Source organism: Diuraphis noxia, unplaced genomic scaffold (assembly GCF_037042655.1).
Source record: "Diuraphis noxia isolate RWA-SAM2 unplaced genomic scaffold, SU_Dnox_SAM2 contig0007, whole genome shotgun sequence".
NCBI lineage: Eukaryota > Metazoa > Arthropoda > Insecta > Hemiptera > Aphididae > Diuraphis > Diuraphis noxia.
In genome coordinates this window covers 1,267,076-1,287,542 of record NW_028301717.1, presented here as the reverse complement: position 1 = coordinate 1,287,542, position 20,467 = coordinate 1,267,076, and the positions used below count along the sequence as shown (strand labels likewise).

The following is a 20,467-nucleotide window of genomic DNA, read 5'->3' as shown; positions in this document are numbered from 1 at the left end:
GGTTTTCGATGTGCTTTGCATTGTTTCCGAATGCTACCCGATGCAATAATATTTCCGTTTCGTATATTTTGGAATGATAAGAATTATTTGTTATTTTTTTCATTTTTAGAGCATTTTAAATTTATTTCAAGATTTTTAAGTATGCTTTTAAGTTTTGAATGATTCTTGTATAAATTTAACGAATTATACATAATACTATGTACAAATAAATAAATTTATGATTTAAATCAGAGGTTCCCAAACTTTTCATACTCGTGGCGCCCTTTTAGAACTGAAGAAGTTTTCTCATGGCACTCTTAATAAAATGTACGACCTTTTTTTCATCGTAAAATATCGTTGTTTATTTTTAGACCAGATAACATAGTCGGAAGCGAGGCACAGCCGCGGCTCCCCTGACAACACACCGCGGCGCACAGTTTGCAGGGAACCTCTGATTTAAATCAAACAAAAAAATTGTAATATTTTGTGGAAATAGTTTTTTTTCGGATTAAAGAATTCTGGGACGATCAGTTCTGTACAACTTTTTACAATCGCTTGTAACGTATACAGTCATTTATATTGAAATTATTGAAAGTAAAAAATAAATGTATTAGGTAGGTACATGATGTTAGAGCATTATTCAGAATTTTTATGCCATAAAATAATAATTATTAGAGCATTTAAATCCCGGAATTACTCATCAAATTATACTTATTCCTATGAACCTTATATTTTAACTTTTATTAATATTATCTATTTCTTAAACACAAATTATAATAATTTGATTTTTATAACTTTAAATAACTAACAAAATCTATACAAATTAACTGTAAAATTGATAAATAATTTACTCAAAATATTTTCATTAAAAATTATGTTCAATATAATTTTTAAATGGCTATCAAATAAGAAATCGTATCTTTTTTCAAAATAAAAATAAAATTATATTATATTACCTACTATGTTTTTGTGTATTTTAAAATACTATTTTTATTATAATAGCATAAGAGGTCCCCGCATGCGTTGATTCTGTCTAACAATTAATACATAACATAGGTAGCAAATTGTACGTTCTGAATAATTCATTTAATGCTGTTATGTCTGATTTTAGAGTGAATGTTTGTACATTTTAGATTCTGAACGAAGTGATGAATGTATTGATTTTACAATGATGTGTGTGTGTGTTTTTTTTTGTGTTTGTGTACAGCATAACTAGTCGAAATAATGCTTCATTTTCAAACTATGGGGGTGGTTTCGATGTAAAAGTGAATATCCTTGGTGCATTATAGAGGTCAAAAGTAAACATTTTCCAATAGTTTTCAAAACAATTGAAAAAAAAAAACAAGAAAAAAATGACAGAAAAACGGGAATTTTTACGTAAAACCAGTTTTCGACCAAATCGATTTTTTTATATGGTGGTAAATCAAAAACTAATCACTGTAAATACTTGAAATGTTCACCAAATGTTTATGTTAGCGTTATCTATATACAGTTTAATTTAAAAATTTTTTGACTTTTTTTAGTTATTTATAGACCACTGGAATTTTCGATTTTTTTGAGAATTTTTTTTGTAGTGTTGGTAAAAAAATGTTGGACGACCAAAAAAACTTGAAAATTTAATACAAAGTTCCTTATGAGTTGCTCTTATTGTAGCTAAATCGTTAGTCACAATTTTTTTTTTAGAAGCGTTTATAGTTCAAATTTTTACGAAATCTGTCGAAAATGCGAAAATTTGCAAGTAATTTTGAAGTTGAAAAATCATAACATTTTTTGTGTTTATCACTAAGGATTAAAAATACAACACTAAGTTTTCCTTCAAGTAGCTATAATGAAAACTCGAAGCATCATTATTTTAAGTGCGTTTGAATTTTAAATTTTTACGAAAATATTGTAACGATAACGATTTATTCTGAAACGATTTTAAATATTTAAAAAAAGTATAAGTCGTGGACACACGAAAATTTTACCAGTTATTTAAATTGGCATTTTCTTTGCATGATATAATTTTCAAAATATTTTGACTTTTTGAGATATTTATAGACAACTGAAATTTTCAATTTTTCTGAAAATTTTTTTTAAGTGTCGATATAATTTTTTTGGCCTAATCAAAATACTTGAAAATTTAATACAAAGTTCCTCATTAGTTATTCTTATAGCGATTAAAAATTATAAAAATACATAGGCAAAATTTTTTTTATTAGCATTTGAAGTTCAAATATTTACAAAAATTTGCAAAACTATGATTATTTTTTTTTGTGTCTGTCATCACGTTTTGGGCCAGTATTTTAGTTTCATTATTAGTTTTTTTTAAATTAATATCGATAAAAATGTATTTTTTGGGTAGAAAATCTTGAAAATTTAATAAAATACTCGTAATATATTTTTGCAGTAGCAGTTAAAAAATAAAATAAATTCATAGCCAGAATTTTCTTTTATAAGCATTAAAATTTTGTATTTTGACAAAATACGTAAAAATCACAAAAATTCACAAATTGTTTTATGCTAGAAATTCATAAAAAAATTCTTTTTAAATCTAAGATTTGAAAATTTAATACAAGATTCCTTGTAAATTTGTTAATCTTTATCACAAAAAAAAATGTCCACCGGAAATTCAAATTAAATTTTTATTAGCATTTGAATTTCAAATATTGACAAAAATTCGTCAAAACCATGAATATTTGCAAATTATTTTGTAGTTAAAAATTTATTATAATGTTTGTATTTATATCTAAGGTTATAAAATTCAACACTAAGTTTTTCATAAGTTTTGCTTCAAATAGCTATAGAGAAAATTTGAAGCGTCATTATAGGAAAAATGTTTTGAGCGTTTGAGTTTTATATTTTTTTGAAATCACGTAATGATAACGATTTATCCTCAAACCAGGTATATATATATCCATGATAATTTAAGGTATTATAAATTATGATAACTACATGCAATGTTTTTGGAAAAATTTATTAACCATGCAAAATGCGTCTAAATTGAAAAATAAAATATTTGTTTCAAAATAGAATATATTATGACAATATTTAAATATAATATAATATCCTAGACTGACAAATCATCACGTACGTTTCCCCAGCCCCCCCACTTTCATATTATAACAATTTTTTTATGCAATTATTTAGCACGTAATTAGCACGAATTTGCACGACTATTTTTGTAATTTGCACGATTTTAGATTGTGCGTAAAATCTAAAAATATCCATGGGGGGCTGAAGAAATATTTCACCAGCCCCGCCAAACATAAAAAAAGGCAAAACAGAATTAATTCCTGTGCCAATATTTAGCACGTAATTAGCACGAATTTGCACGACTAGACCCGGAATTCGCACCTCACTCCCCCGCCCACAAATCGAATTTTCCTTTTTTGCGCATTTCCCCAGCCCCCCACAAAACTTAAATAATGTGATTTTCAAACTTTTTCTTGTCCCAATATTTAGCACGTAATTAGCACGAATTTGCACGACTAGACCCGGAATTCGCACCTCACTCCCCCGCCCTACAAATCGAATTTTCTTTTTTGCGCATTTCCCCAGCCCCCCACAAAACTTAAATAATGTGATTTTCAAATTTTTTCTTGTCCCAATATTTAGCACGTAATTAGCACGAATTTGCACGACTAGACCCGGAATTCGCACCTCACTCCCCCGCCCTACAAATCGAATTTTCCTTTTTTGCGCATTTCCCCAGCCCCCCACAAAACTTAAATAATGTGATTTTCAAACTTTTTATTGTCCCAATATTTAGCACGTAATTAGCACGAATTTGCACGACTAGACCCGGAATTCGCACCTCACTCCCCCGCCCTACAAATCGAATTTTCCTTTTTTGCGCATTTCCCCAGCCCCCCACAAAACTTAAATAATGTGATTTTCAAACTTTTTCTTGTCCCAATATTTAGCACGTAATTAGCACGAATTTGCACGACTAGACCCGGAATTCGCACCTCACTCCCCCGCCCTACAAATCGAATTTTCCCAGAGTATCAAATATAATTATATATTGTGTATTTTTTTTTGTATGTGTATTAAATCCATCATTTATGATGCTACATGTTTTACGTTGCTTTTTGAAGTATGATAAGAATTTATATTATTTTAGAAATAGCTATTAATTCTACTATAGGGCAAAATTGTATAATTCAATTAGTGATATCTAATTAAACAAAAATAATAATATTAGTACTGTGACGAAACAGCTGTGAGCTGTCACATTAAAAAACTACAATGAAACGTGATTCTTGTAGAATAAAATATTAAATAAGTAATAATTATATAAGTAAAATATTATAGTTATAATTTGAATTAACTATATGAGGTTATAGTAACTTGTACATCATTTTATTGTATAATATTTTTTTTTTTTGTATCTATCTTATGAACATTTTTAAAATATTAATGTAACTCTAAAACAAATTACCGCAGATACTTGAAATGTTGACTGAATGTTTAAATAGCCATTTTATATATTTGATAAAATTTTCAAAATATTTAGATTTGTTTTGAGCTGTTTACTGACATTTTAATTTTTCAACTTTTTTAGTTTTTTTTTCTATAAATATCGATAAAAATTTATTTTTTCGGTAGAAAAGCTTGAATTAATTTTTAATAATCTATAATATATCCTAGACAGATAAACCCCGTTTCAGTTCAGAATCGTTTTTCGTATACAATGATATAATATCATTGAATTCAAATTTCATTCCATCCATTACAGTAACCCACTTATAACCTTCTGTACAGCAGAGTGACATCTACGACTTACCCGCTTTTTTTGTTTTTGTTTTTCTCGATTTTTTTGAGAACTGCTAGAAAATGTATACTTTTGATCTCTCTTATGCACAAAGGATATTCACTTTGCTATCAGGCACCATCAACCACCCCCCCCCCCCCATGTATGAAATTGCAACATTATTTTAACAAGTTATGCTGTACATAGACAAAAAAAATACAAATCATTTTAGAATCAATACATTCATCACTCTTTCAGAATCTAAAATTGACTATTATCTTTATTATAATAATTTTACTATTGTATTGATTGTTATCATTATATTATTACACCAGTTAATTATTATTATTGTATAATAGCTTGATTTAAAAAACCTTGTTAAATGCTACAATTTATAATCGTTTATTAGTTGTGTAATTAAAACATTTTTACATACCATTTTTCATAAGCCGGACAGCCTCTCTTTCTCTTATTGTTTCACAAGCCATTCCTTCATCAAACATTAAAGAAATAGCTTTTTCCTTAGTGGGTCCAATAAGACGACGTTTTTTTGTGGTTATATGTTCGTTTTTATAATTACCAATATACGTGCAATTAATTTATTATAAAATTACACTCAAGAAATATAAAAATGCACACTGCAGACCGTAAATCGATTACTGTCGACTGTCATCGGTCGCAATAACAATTACAAATGAAATGAAATGAAATGAATAATATCTAATGAAAATGTATAATTAGAATTAATATTGATAAAAAGACGCGCTAAATAATATAATATGGTCGTGATACTATCATGAAATATATATATGTACAACAAAACATGATTATATGATTATGATTTGATACTCTGGGAAAATGCGATTTGAAGGGCGGGGGAGTGACGTGCGAATTCCGGGTCTAGTCGTGCAAATTCGTGCTAATTACGTGCTAAATATTGGGACAAGAAAAAATTTGAAAATCACATTATTTAAGTTTTGTGGGGGGCTGGGGAAATGCGCAAAAAAGAAAATTCGATTTGTAGGGCAGGGGAGTGAGGTGCGAATTCCGGGTCTAGTCGTGCAAATTCGTGCTAATTACGTGCTAAATATTGGGACAAGAAAAAGTTTGAAAATCACATTATTTAAGTTTTGTGGGGGGCTGGGGAAATGCGCAAAAAAGGAAAATTCGATTTGTGGGCGGGGGAGTGAGGTGCGAATTCCGGGTCTAGTCGTGCAAATTCGTGCTAATTACGTGCTAAATATTGGCACAGGAATTAATTCTGTTTTGCCTTTTTTTATGTTTGGCGGGGCTGGTGAAATATTTCTTCAGCCCCCCATGGATATTTTTAGATTTTACGCACAATCTAAAATCGTGCAAATTACAAAAATAGTCGTGCAAATTCGTGCTAATTACGTGCTAAATAATTGCATAAAAAAATTGTTATAATATAAAAGTGGGGGGGCTGGTGAAACGTACGTCAAATCATCTCCGTTCAGAATCGTTTTTTGTATACAATAATACCTATCATTGCATTCAAATCTAACCTACCCTAGTCAGAGGTCCACCCCACCACCTAATGTACAGCAGAGCGATACTCACTTTCCCGCTTTTTTAATTATAAGAACTCTCGGTAATATGAATCATTGGTTTAACAAAAACGTTTATTAACAATATATTGTTGTCTGTTATTCTACTGAGTGTTATTCTACCTATGCCAAGATAGTTTTAAATTTGGTAAAAGGTCAATTCATTCTAAAATTAAGCATAACAGAGCTTAAAAATTATATTGTCCTGTTAATAATATTACGTATAAACGTTTCATTATATTTCCATACTGAATTCAAGAACCATTCGCCACGACCTATCTTTAAATTTTAACCGTGATGCGTGTACATCTTATAAATACATTTTTTAGACCTAAATTGGGCACGCCACTAATTATGGCCGTCGAGGGGACCGTAACGTGACAATAATTTCTCTCGACTTACGCGTTCTGAGTATTACTTTACTATAGTGACAGCCCTTCATTAAGTTTTTAAATACGAACGCAATTATTTAACCATTTAAAAGATTCGAGCCCTAATGGAAGCTTATAATATCTCTGACCACCACTATTCAAGTTTTAATTCGCAATACTAAATGACAAATACTACTAGGTTTTGATAAAATTATTTTGTGTACATGTTATCATAGATTTCATACACTGTATAACACTATATAGACAGTACTTAATGTATATTGTATATAATAGCATTACATTTAAAACAAATAATTAGTAATTGTATTATTTCTTAATTTACAGGTATGGTGATTTTTAAACAAATATTTTATTTTTATTTTGTTTTGTAAGTCTGTTATTTATATATTTATTTATTTTTTAACAGGTGAGATAGGCCGATCAACATATTCGATTTTCTATTATTTTAGAAGCCGAAATTAATTCGCACACTTTCATTCAACTAGTAATTATTCAACATCATAAATTAAATGTTTTTTTAGAAAAAGTGTAGAATAATTTACAATTTTGGTCGTAATTATGTACCGAACGCAAGGAAAAAACGTTTGAAACAATTTGAGGAGGCTTAACAAACGATGTTTAAATTGAGATCCAAAGAGAAATGTGATGATTTATTATCGTCTGAATAGGATGTACATTTAAATTATTAATAATCTATATGCCGAATAGAGTGAAGTGAAACGAGTACACATTGGTCGGTCTAGAGGCTTAAAATATAATATTTTAAATAAGTGTTATATTAAAATTAATTATTTTCGTTTGATAGATTTTGATTTTAATTTATAGGCACATATTAATATTTATTTAGATAACATATCACTGATCAAAACTCAATAATCATAACCAGAATATTAATAACTGCCAATATAAGTGCATAAAATAATCACATTCGTATCAACTTGATTTTATTTAAGGTGATGAACATTATTTTCATAAATATTCATCAAAACGAAGCGTTTATAAATACCCAAGTGTATTAATGTGTCCATAATACAATTAAAGTTTAATCATAAATTTGAATTTAACTGTATACCCGTCCAGAAAACAATTTGAAGTATTGTATCGAGTATACTTTCATGTAATTGTATAATATTATAATACACTGTTTATACCAATTTAGCTTCAAAAAATAACTTTTAAATAAAATTAAATATGCATTAGATTTATGACGAAAACGTCGTTTTAAATAATATCTTAGAGAGTTCAATGTGGCTTGAAATAATTATAATCGTATTATAATCAAATTTATTTACAATGCCAGTATATACATAGGTACTACATTTTATAAAAAATGGATTTCTTTGAGCGTTGCTATCGATGTTATCTTTGGAGAGAAAAAACCATTAATACTTGCAGCCTAACTTATTTTAAATATTTAAAAACTCAGAAGTGTATTACATGCATTCGTGACAGTTTTTTTCTTCTAAGCATCGTAGAAATTGTTATTTTAAATAATTACCTATTGTACCACAATAATATACAATAATAAAATCAATATATAATAGTTATTAGTTATAAAGTATAACTGGTAGTTGGTACATATTTAATAGATAAGGAAATGTGATATTTTATAGAACTTGAACAACTATATGATATAGAAAAGCTCCTTTTAGTATAATTTATAGTAATAAATTACTGTAATCATTTTTTATTTCAGCTTCAGCATAGTTGATCTCAACTTTCAGACCAAAGCGATATTTTTTTGAAAAGTAAAATACAAAAGTATACGTATTGATGATATCCATTTATAACACGTCATTGTATTATATTAGCGTCTTAATTTTATTTCCATCGAAAGAATAGATGTTCTACAAAAAATAGGTGAGAATTTCCAACCTTCAACCCTCTAAAATATCGTTATACCGGGTGATTCATTTATCATTGAACACTCATTATTTAAAAAATTACTAATGTTTTTGAAAATATTTTTTTACATAGTTTCAAGTTGTTCAAAAACCAACGTTTTTATTAAAAAATTATATTTTAAAATATTTTTTATCCTTATCATTTTTTAAGTTTTTTACTTTTTTGAATGACAACCTAGAGTTTTAATTTCATATTCCAAAGCAGAATATTTTTCTAAGTATTTTTATACGTAAAAATCGAATTTTGGACGAGTAGTTTATGAGTTATAAGCATTTAAAGTTTAGACAAGCGGAGTAGTGGACAAACATTTTGCGGGGTAACCCCGCACCACTCCACTCCGCCAATCTAAACTTTAAATGCTTATAATTCATAAACTACTCGTCCAAAATTCGATTTTTGCGTATAAAAATACTTAGAAAAATATTTTGCTTTGGAATATGAAATTAAACCTCTAGGTTGTCATTCAAAAAAGTAAAAAACTTAAAAAATGGTAAGGATAAAAAATATTTAAAAATATAATTTTTTAATAAAAACGTTGGTTTTTGAACAAATTGAAACTATGTAAAAAAATATTTTTAAAAACATTAGTAATTTTTTAAATAATGAGTGTTCAATGATAAAAGAATCACCCGGTATAATATGATAAACTGTCGTGTTAGATACCATAGAAACAATGATACAAAAATCGGAATTGATCGACAGATGGACTCAAATTGATATTATATATTCTAAGAACTTAGTAACATTATATTTATTTGTTTACAAATTAATAAATATTCTGAATTATTTAGTACTTTATTTTTTTTTTTTAAACAAAAAAACTAAATTTGTATTATATTATTATGTAATATCAGAATGAACTTCAATATTACGTAGCAAGAAGTAGTTAAACAAATATTATCAGTCTATTTTCACGATAACTATATAGGTAATGAAATTATTACTTATTTGGTTTTCAAGCCGTTAACATGCATTGTAATATTTTTAAAATTTTCTACTCATAAATTTTACAGATTTTTTAAATTTTAATTAGGTATGTAGGTACATCGTAATTTATTATTATACAATTGCTGTATATTATAAATTCGCGCAGTACAATTCTATTTGAGTTTATTCATTAAACATATTATATTATATTAATTCCAACGATATAATAACGCAGTTCAACATAATATAATGTGGTAAAATCATATGATTAAAAAATAAAAATAAATTATGTTGTCAAACTCAATGATTATGTAAATACATTATATAATATTAATTTATACAACTAGTATTTTTATAAAAAATATACTTCATAGTTCATAATAGTATAATGTTGAGATTTTTCCACGTTAATAAAGAATTCGTCATATTTTATAATCATTGCTGTTCGTTCGAAATGTAAATTAGCTCATACATGTTTTATTATGCATAAACATAAATTATTTACGGTAAAAGAAACAAAATATGTTTTTGTAACGAGGTTTGTTTCATAAAGTGCATCAAACCTATATAAATTATAAAAACTATTTATCTTTTATACTAACTGATAGAATAGTTATAGCATTTATAAAATATAGGATTAAAAAAAACTAAAGCAATGTGAAATGAATAGAATTTTTAAAACAAATTTTATATAATATACGTATACTGAAATTCAACTGTCAGTATATTTTGTATTAAAGAATGAAAAAAATATGTTATATTTTTTTACATTTGGCGGTAAATTGATTGAAACTAAAAATAATACTTTTATAAAGTTATTATTTTTTTTTTTACATTTTGCAACTGGAAATGACATTTGGTTTTCGAAAAATACTATCAATCACAAAATCATCGTACTACTGTTTGGTAAAAAGAATTCTGAAAATGTATTCTTCATAACTATATATACTATTGTGTATGTATCGTGCATGTATATATGGTTGCGAATAGATATATCATACATAGAAATATAAATCATTTTAATAATATGTATTTCCACCACAACCTCAAAGTCCCGTGATAATTTTAGTGTAAGTAAACACATTAGTAATGCAAATGGAAGGAATTTTCCAATAAGTGAAGTTTTTCCCAAATGAAATATCAATTTACCAACGTGCGTCGTAGACCTGATGTATAACCCGATGGTTTGCATGGTTGGTAGTTTTATTAAAATATATTATATACATATACAAAACATTTACGATGAAACACAACGATGATATGAATATATAAGGCCATTCATTAAGCTTACATACTCATTTTCTTATCCTTAAGTAATGAATTTTATTTATTAAATTTGTATCTTTTTAACTTTCCATGGTCATGTACTTCTTATATAACCTCCATGTCTTTAAGAGAAAAACACGCTTTTGTATTAGAAATAGGTAGTCGAGTTCTTGATTTTTTATAAAATATTAATGCACCTAGCTAAATCGAAATTCATAATTACTAATAATTTCCAAGTTATTAAAATGTACACAGTAAAAATATTGTTCCCGTAAAAATTATTTCACAAATAAATAAATATGATACAATATATTATAAATATATGTTATATCTTATTTGTTATTCTCGGACACGTTTCAAAAATGTATAGAATTTGGCACGTCAATCATTTACTATTTATACTATGTTCAACTTTATAGAAAAATAAATCAAAATCTAGTGGGAAAAACATCTACTTAATTATTTAGAAAAATATATGGTTTTCATTAGAAATCCATAGATGTGTGTAAAATCACGACGAGGTTATCTTTAAATTACAAAAAATATGAGTAATTGAATAAGTCATGTTTTGTAATTTAAAGATTATCTTGTGGTAATTGTACACACATTTATGGGTTTCTAATGAAGACCATATATTTTTCTAAATAATTAAGGTGTTGTTTTTTTGATTAATTTACGATGAAACTATATCTAAATTGAAAATATATTTTACTTAAGCATTCAAAAAACCAGAACAAGAATTATAAATGCATAATTTAATGAAAAAATTGGGAAGTGCAGGTATATGAATCACTCTGTATACAATTAATATACATTCAACATTATAAACGTCTATACGTATAATATATTACATTTAACATTTATGTATACTTAATATATTACAACTCAGGGACTAATCAAATCAACCCAACATTGATCACAGGTATACAAACGGCACAACAGTATATTATTATGTTATTCGAATCGATATACCTATTGTAAACTGTATGCACGAACTATACGTATGTGCCATTCGGTACTGTTAAACATGATATATAGATTATAATATAGACGATATAGACTCTCTATATATATATAAGTACATCCATGTTCGACGCATACAATAAGCACTTAATTAATACTTACAAACATCATACGTGTACACGGAGTGATAAAACGAGTATTCTCACTTCCTATTTAAATATCTAGGCGTGGATTTATTCGAATCCGAATTTTTGTAATTTTTAAATAGGTATCCTCTAAGGAATGATCACATTTACATATTTTTAGATTTTTTTTATATAATTTAATTAATTTTCTGTATCGTCGTAGGTTCGACGCATAAAAAGTACGATGGCGCATATTACATTTTACATGCAGGTATTTGTTGTATACCTACTCCAGTGATATAGGTGCATAAATATTTTTTTTAAAACCACGATCTTAAATATTTGTTCTACAAAAGGGTGTTCTTGCTATGCGAGTATTGGAGGAGTGCTTGGGACAAAGCCCTTCAAAATTAAAATATTATGATCCCAGTCTGAGAGGGCAGTCTTATTTTCTGACCTATCTTGTATTAAGTGTACAGTGTAAGTACACTGTATGTATAAAATTATTTTGAAAGAATGATTTTGCATTTTCGTTCCACTAAAATTCAACCAAATCTCTGTTAACGGACTGAAACGTTTGTTTTACAATCTAGGGATTGTTATGTATAATTATGTGTATAACTACATACAAATTCAAAAGTCATAATAAGAACGATTTTATTTTTAGGTGGTAAATTGGTGGAGAGTGTGTGATCCACATAGGGGACTACCTGAAATTAGACGGACGTAACATAATTAATATGTATCGACCGGCCTTTCGGTCTATCGTCGGTGCATTATGTTAGCGGTTTTAATTATGCACCCTGAACACACTCTGTCATTGTTTATATTTTTGGTATACCTATATATACTATTTAGTAGTCAAATCAATAACTGAAAATAAGCTGCAAAAATATTGGTTTATTACGGTGTGTTTATTTGGTCGTAACTATATTAATGTACAAATACATAACAGTATTATAACACAGTTAGTTTACACACCAGAAATAATACCGTGGGTTATATTGTATATAGGTACCATTACTACAATACTACGTATAGAAGAGGTATCTCGAAATCCCGGGTTTGTGCCGATTTCACTGGGTCAGTGATTAAGTTCCAGCAATTTTAATTGAAAATTTGTTTTTCGTTCGAATTTAACTACTACCTATTGTAATATTATATCCCCGTGACGCTGCGTCGGTGGTTATACCGTGATTAAATCGACCATTTCCCCCAATACTCGTAATCTACCTACTCCCCCCCCCCCGTGCCAATGTATAGGGTTATTATAATTATTACGTATTCGTGGGTCGTATACTTGAATTATTTTTGCTTAAACATATGTATAAGATAACACAATGTAGGTATTATACTCACAAAATATATTCCTATCAACAACACGATGCTGGTCAGGATACCGCATCCCGCGCACACCAACACAACCATATGGAAAACCACTGTAGCTGAAACATATATCATAATGAAAACAATTTATTCAGTTTATGTTTATACAGTGGTCATTAGGAAGTAGCAATGCACAACCTACATGTACACATGTACAAATGCTTATAATTCGGACGAGATGTAGGGTGTATATAAATTATACGTGATCTGTGACTAGGCTAATCTTCGAGTAGTGCATGTATAATAGTAGGTAGTACATAGTAGCTGTACATTTAAGGTTCATCTAGTTAAGTAGGAATAAGGAAGGTGAAAATTTATACAGAGTTCATTATTCTATCATAATACCTATGTTGTAATAGAGTGGGAAACATTTTTCCAGGGATTTTCCACAATATATTTTTACCAAGCTTGTACAAATAAGTCTAATAATAATAATTATTTTTTTTTTTTAATACTGTTTATTATTATAATTTACACTCTGTACGATCAGTAAGTGTGATAATATATTATTACTTTATTAGGCGTAGGTATGGTATATATTGCATTATCAACAAACTAGGTACATCTTTGCTCGTGTCAATCGGAATACTCGGAACCCGTTCAGGAGCACTGTAGTCAATCTATGGAATTATCTCGTTTTGTAATACGAGAAGATTTCAGAGAAAATTTCTTTGGCGTATTCTAAGGACATTTTTAGGGAGCGACTTATAATTCAGATGAGGTGTGGGGTGTTGATAAATTATACCCGAGTTTGTAACTCGCGGCTAAACATCCGAGTAGTGCTTAGAGTATACTAGGGGTAGGTATGTAGGGAGGAAAGTAGAAATATATGTGAAGTTCGTTGTTTCATCATAATGTATTTTAAAAGAGTGGCAAACATTTTTCGAGTGGTTTTTCCATAATGATTTTTTTTATGATACCGATTATTACCCTTCTTATTTACACTATGTACAATATTAATGTAGTAACACTATAAGTGAGATGACATAATAAATTATAAATTATACACACAAAAAAAAACAACATCTTTATTAGCGTCAATGGGAAGTCACTCAGAAATACCGATGTCAGTCAGGGAATCATCATATTTTATTATTTGAGTAAATCTTTGAGCGAATTTCTTTCAAGTGTTCTACAGACTGTTTCAAGGAGTGGTGACAAAGATGATATAATAATTGTTCTAAATTCTAATAACGGGTTCCAACAGTATGTGAATTTAATTCGCTTAGATAGTTTGTGGTCAACAGTATTGAGTTTTAACATAAGTTAATTGAGGTTAGATATTTTTTAGTGTTTATAACGATTTTTATCAACGATGTACCTACGATGGTTGGCAAATTAAGTTAATTGAAACATGCAGACAGACAGAAACACGCCTGGAGCGTTTTGGCGGAGGGCTTTGTTTCACATCTTAGAATTGAATTTCGCAATTCCAAATAGGTCGGATTGGTTTATATATAGTGAGTTTATTTGAAAGGGATGGTTTCAATTATAAAATTGGTTTTAGCCTCAAAGTGAATAAAATACATATAAAAAGTTTAGAAAATATTACTGCAGAGACCTGTAGAAACAGTTTGTACGATATGGAAAAAAAATTATTACATTTTAGATTCTGAGCGGAGCGATGAATGTATTGATTTTACCATGATGTGTGTTTTTTTTTTTTTTTTTTTTTTTTTTTTGTGTCTGTCATCACGTTTTGGGGCAGTAAAAATGCTTCGATTTTTGACTTCAGTACCTCGTTCGATCAGAAAGTGAATCTAGTTGGTACTTTGGGGGGTCAAAAGTAAAAAATTATTAATACTTTTCTAAATAATTGAGAAAAACAAACTAAAAATTAAGGGAAAAACGGGAAATTTTATGCATACTCATTTTTCGACAAAATCGATTTTGGTTTTTGATGTAACTTTAAAACAAAAGACCATAGATACAGGAAATTTTCACCTAATGTTTATATAAGTATATTCTATCCACCATGCAATTTTCAAAAAATTTCGACTTAAGTTGAACTATTCATAGGCATTTCAAATTTTCGATCATTATTAGTTTTTTTTAAATTAATATCGATAAAAATGTATTTGTTAGGCAGAAAAGCTTGAAAATTTAATACAAGGCTCTTAACATATTGTTACAATAGCAGTTGAAAAATAAAAGAAATTCATAGTCACAATTTTTTTTTATAAGCATTCAAAGTTTGAATTTTGACAAAATACGTAAAAATCACGAAAATTCACAAATTATTTTAAGCTAGAAATTCATAAAAAATTTTCTTTTTAAATCTAAGATTTAAAAATTTAATACAAGATTCCTTACAAGTTTTTCAATCTTTATCACAAATAAAAATTCCACCTAAAATTCAAATTAAATTTTTATGAGCATTTGAAATTTAAATTTTTACAACATTGGATTTTCACTTTTAGCGATTTCCTTATTTTGGTGTAACTCTAAAACAAATTACCACAGATACTTGAAATTTTGACTAAATGTTTATATAGGCGTGTTATATATTCAATAAAATTTTCAAAATATTTAGATTTGTTTTGAGCTGTTTACTGACATTTTAATTTTTCAACTTTATTAGTTTTTTTTTCTATAAATATCGATAAAAATTTATTTGTTCGGTAGAAAAGCTTGAAAATTTAATACAAGGCTTCTAACACATTGTAACAATAGAAGTTAAAAAATATTAAAAATTCGTAGGCACAATTTTTTTTTATAAGCATTTAAAGTTCAAATTTTGACTAAATACGTAAAACTTACGGCAATGTTCAAATTATCTTAGATAGAAATTCATAAAAGTTTTTCTTTTTAATTCTAAGATTTGAAAATTTAATACAAGGCTCCTAACATATTTTTACAATAGAAGTTGAAAAATAAAAGAAATACATAGTCACAATTTTTTTTATAAGCATTCAAAGTTTGAATTTTTACAACATATTATGTAAAAATCACGAAAATTCGTAAATTATATTATGCTAGAAATTCATAAAAAAATTTCCTTTTATATCTAAGATTTGAAAATTTAATACAAGGCTCATTATATATTTTTACAATAGCAATTGAAAAATAAAAGAAATGCGTAGTCACAATTTTTTTTTATAAGCATTTAAAGTTCAAATTTTGACTAAATATGTAAAAATTACGGCAATATTCAAATTATCTTAGATAGAAATTCATAAAAGTTTTCCTTTTTAATTCTAAGATTTGAAAATTTAATACAAGGCTCCTAACATATTTTTACAATAGCAGTTGCAAAATAAAAGGAATACATAGTCACAATTTTTTTTTTAAGCATTCAAAGTTTGAGTTTTGACAACATATTATGAAAAAATCACGAAAATCACGAAATTATTTTAAGCTAGAAATTCATAAAAAATTTTCTTTTTATATCTAAGATTTGGAAATTTAATACAAGGCTCATAATAAATTTTTACAATAAAAATTGAAAAATAAAAGAAATGCGTAGTCACAATTTTTTTTTTACAAGCATTCAAAGTTTGAATTTTGACAATATATGTAAAAATCACGAAAATTCGCAAATTATTTCAAACTAGAAATTCTTAAAATTTTTCTATTTAAAATTAAGATTTGAAAATTTTTAATAATCTATAATATATCCTAGACAGATAAACCGTCTTCGCTCAGAATCGTTTTTCGTATACAATGATATAATATCATTGGATTCAAATTTAATTTCATCCATTACAGTAACCCACTTGTAACCTACTGTACAGCAGAGCGACATACACGACTTACCCGCCTTTTTTTGTTGTTTATTAGTCCTTATAATGTATTAAACTATTCGTTTATAATGTTATAATCACTTATACACCATCATACATGCATGTTTTATCATCAACGATGATAATATTATTATAGATTATAATAATAACATATTAATACTGCATTAAACAATTAAATAACGTATTTCAATTAAAAAATTTGTTAATATGTTATGTTTTAATTAAAACATTTAAAATATGAATTTATACTGTTTTGGTGGTTGTCTTGTGTTTATTTGACACTTCTAAATGTATATTCAATAATTCAATATATATTATTTTATACTCAGCTATAGACAAATAATCAGGATATTTAGTACATGAATTTTGTTCTATTTAAATATTAATATATATTATAATTAAAAATATCCATTTTAAAACTTTATAATATAAAATATTTAGTATATTAGTATATGAAAAAACAATAAAACGGATTTAATGAACAACCTCGTTCCATTCTTCGTGGCAACTGTCCTGCACAATCTAATTTAATAATAAATATAAACGCTTGACAAAAGCTAATGATCCTTGAAACTAGCTGAAGTTATACGTGTTTGATAAAAAAAAAAAGAGGAAAAGGAAAAAGTACCTATACTCGATACAGGAAACATAAAAACTGTGTTCTAAGCTTTTGTCTGTTTTTATTATTTCAAAAGATCAAACTAAAAAAAAAAATAACATCACACTACGACGATTGAAATAAAACTAATTTTTAAATAAATCTATTAATATAAAATCTATTTAAATTTAACTACGTTACTTTAATGCTCATTTTCGTCTTGCAAATTAAAATAAAATTATTTTTTAATAATTTTTTATGAAAAAAAAATAATAAACGAATATTCGATAATTTTTGAAGTCAAAGTTATAATATTATGCATATTATAAGCACACTCGATAGATCATATTATTTTATTTTATTTAAACAGTATTTGAGTAGTACAAAGTAAAAATAATTTTAGTAAAATATAACATAAAATACGATTAAATATTGCTTACTTTCAGAAATTTTTTCCGGTTCAAGAAAACTTTTGCTCTGTGGAGCAGTTCCATTTCCAGTCCAGTATGGTCTTTCAAGATGTATAAATGACCCCAGTATGCTAGTATTTAAACTAAAATATGCCTAAAATACACAAAAAAAACGAAAATTATTAATATAAATTTTATTTATTTGTCATTATGCTTATATTATGTATAATAATCACCACTGTAATTCCCCACATAGATTATTTCTGTTAGATATCGCATATCAGCGAGTAATATATTAATATAAGAATAATTATATTTATATTTGTTTTCGTCTGTACGAAAATCATGAAAAAAATTTGAATATTTATTAATAACGTTTATAGATTTAAAATATTTATAAAATAATTTCCCGTGCAAAACGGATTAATAATTTACAATTAAAAAATATATTAGCTATGTATTGGAAAAAAAATATCGTTAAGCCGTTTACCACGGATTATCTCATTATTCAATTTTGTTTAATATTCTGTGGCTTAACAACACGGCGGTATGCTACATAAACTACCTCGCTGTCTACAAATCTTGTTTTCTGCGCTGTAATAATAATTCCACAAACAATCAATTTTATACACGATTACGAACAGCCAGCTTATGCCATATTCGATTCGTTAATTTAAAAAAACATTTCAATCCATATACTACAATATATTACAATGATAATACACATTAATATTATATGAAAACGTACAGTGTATGCATAAAATGCTCGAATTAAGGGGTTACGTGGAAGACAGGCTCACTCTTTAAAAAAAAAGATGTTTACGCCCACATTCTAACTATAATATTATGATCTCTTATTTTGTAAGGACCTAATCAATAAGTTATTTAAAATATTTAGCTTCACATATTTTTTCAAACTTATGCATCATCTCCTTTTTAATATCACAGATAACCAATTTGATATTCAACAATTACGAACAAGCAACTTAAACCATATAGGTACGAAACGTTAGTTAACAATTTTCCACTCCATATTCTAATACATAACTATATTAATGTTATATGAAGATTTAAAGTGTATGTATACAATATTAAATGTTAATCATTATTTTTTTTATTGTTACAGTATCAACATCAAAGTTATTAGCTTACAATAAATTAGAGTATATAGTTATGTACATAAGGGGTTTTTACAATGATGTTTAAAACAAAAATTAAATCAAATTAAGTTGTACATTTCAATTTTTTTTTAAATGTGATTTATTTTTTGTATGTCTGCATAAAGGGCCCTATAGCTTCGCATATATATTGTCTGGTATTTTATTAATTATTATATACCAAAATTAAGTATAAGACCTGTTGAACATTTAAAACAAAAATACAACAGATCAATCAAAGTTTTGAGGTCACATCAAATTCCCTAGCTTTGGTTCATTGTTTTGTGATAATTTATAAATATGATAAATATAATATTAACCTAAAGGTTTTAGATTGGGACGATAATCTTTGTAGGATAAGAATTTATAGGTGTGCCGTCGACAAAGTCTATCAATGGATGAAAAATGATGATAAAATAATATAAATAAGCAAAATACAGATTTGGTACTTGGGTTCTGCAGGTAAAGAGGGACTTTAAATAACGATAAACCATTTCTAAAGCCATTCAATAACATAGCCAAGTTTGTTGGAAAAATTAACAAGTTTTTGTTAAATACGAGTGCACGCAGCTGAGCTAACATTAATTTATCGTTTTGTGGGATTTCGTCGAAAAATCAGTGTACAAAATTCAAAAAATAACCTTACTTAAGTAGAATCTGCAGATGATAAATTTGATTTCTTATTTCTGAAATGGATTAGTCTGAAACTTTTTGAGCTTTTTTACACCGTTGAAAAGCTTTTACCGGAAAAACCACACATCATTGTAAGCTTGCAGAGCTCCTATTTCGATCTACTATACTACTATAGGAATCGAAAATGTACGAGATCTTATTTCGAGAAAAAAACCGTAAGCACGATTGATGTATAGTTATATTAGTTATTAGGTACGTAAGGAAAATCATAAACTTATATCAGGAAAAGAAATCAAATATAATAGTTTTGATAAAAAAGAGTCGTAAATAAAAATGACGTTACAATTCTGATTATGTATACAGTGGCCACAAAACGTATTCAGCATGTGCTTGTAAAGTTGTAAACTTATCTAATGATAATAATATTAATAATATCGAATTATTCATGTACAGTGAAACCTCCTCTAACCGACTTCTCTAAAAATGGTGGATGTTCTCTGAATAGCGGATAAAATTTCAGTGACCTAGAGTGTTTCACTGTGGTAAATATATATGATATAATATAACAATAATATAACTAAGTAACAATATTATATCGAAGAACAAACACGCGATCTCAAATTATTTTAATTTTTTTAACCTCCCTACCTTACATACTATATGTACTATATGTACTACCT

The 20,467-nt window shown here is 27.2% G+C and overlaps 1 protein-coding gene across 1 annotated transcript in view; it reads right to left on the bottom strand.

Moving 5' to 3' along the window:
• Positions 1-20,467, bottom strand: part of LOC149054365 (uncharacterized) — a 208,630-nt gene that overhangs the window by 80,239 nt on the left and 107,924 nt on the right. Inside the window, exons 3-4 of the mRNA XM_089230331.1 lie at positions 18,028-18,151; positions 13,220-13,305 (exon numbers count right to left, since the gene is read on the bottom strand). Coding sequence (XP_089086457.1) covers positions 13,220-13,305; positions 18,028-18,151 — 210 coding nt within the window. The remainder of the gene's footprint in view (positions 1-13,219; positions 13,306-18,027; positions 18,152-20,467) is intronic.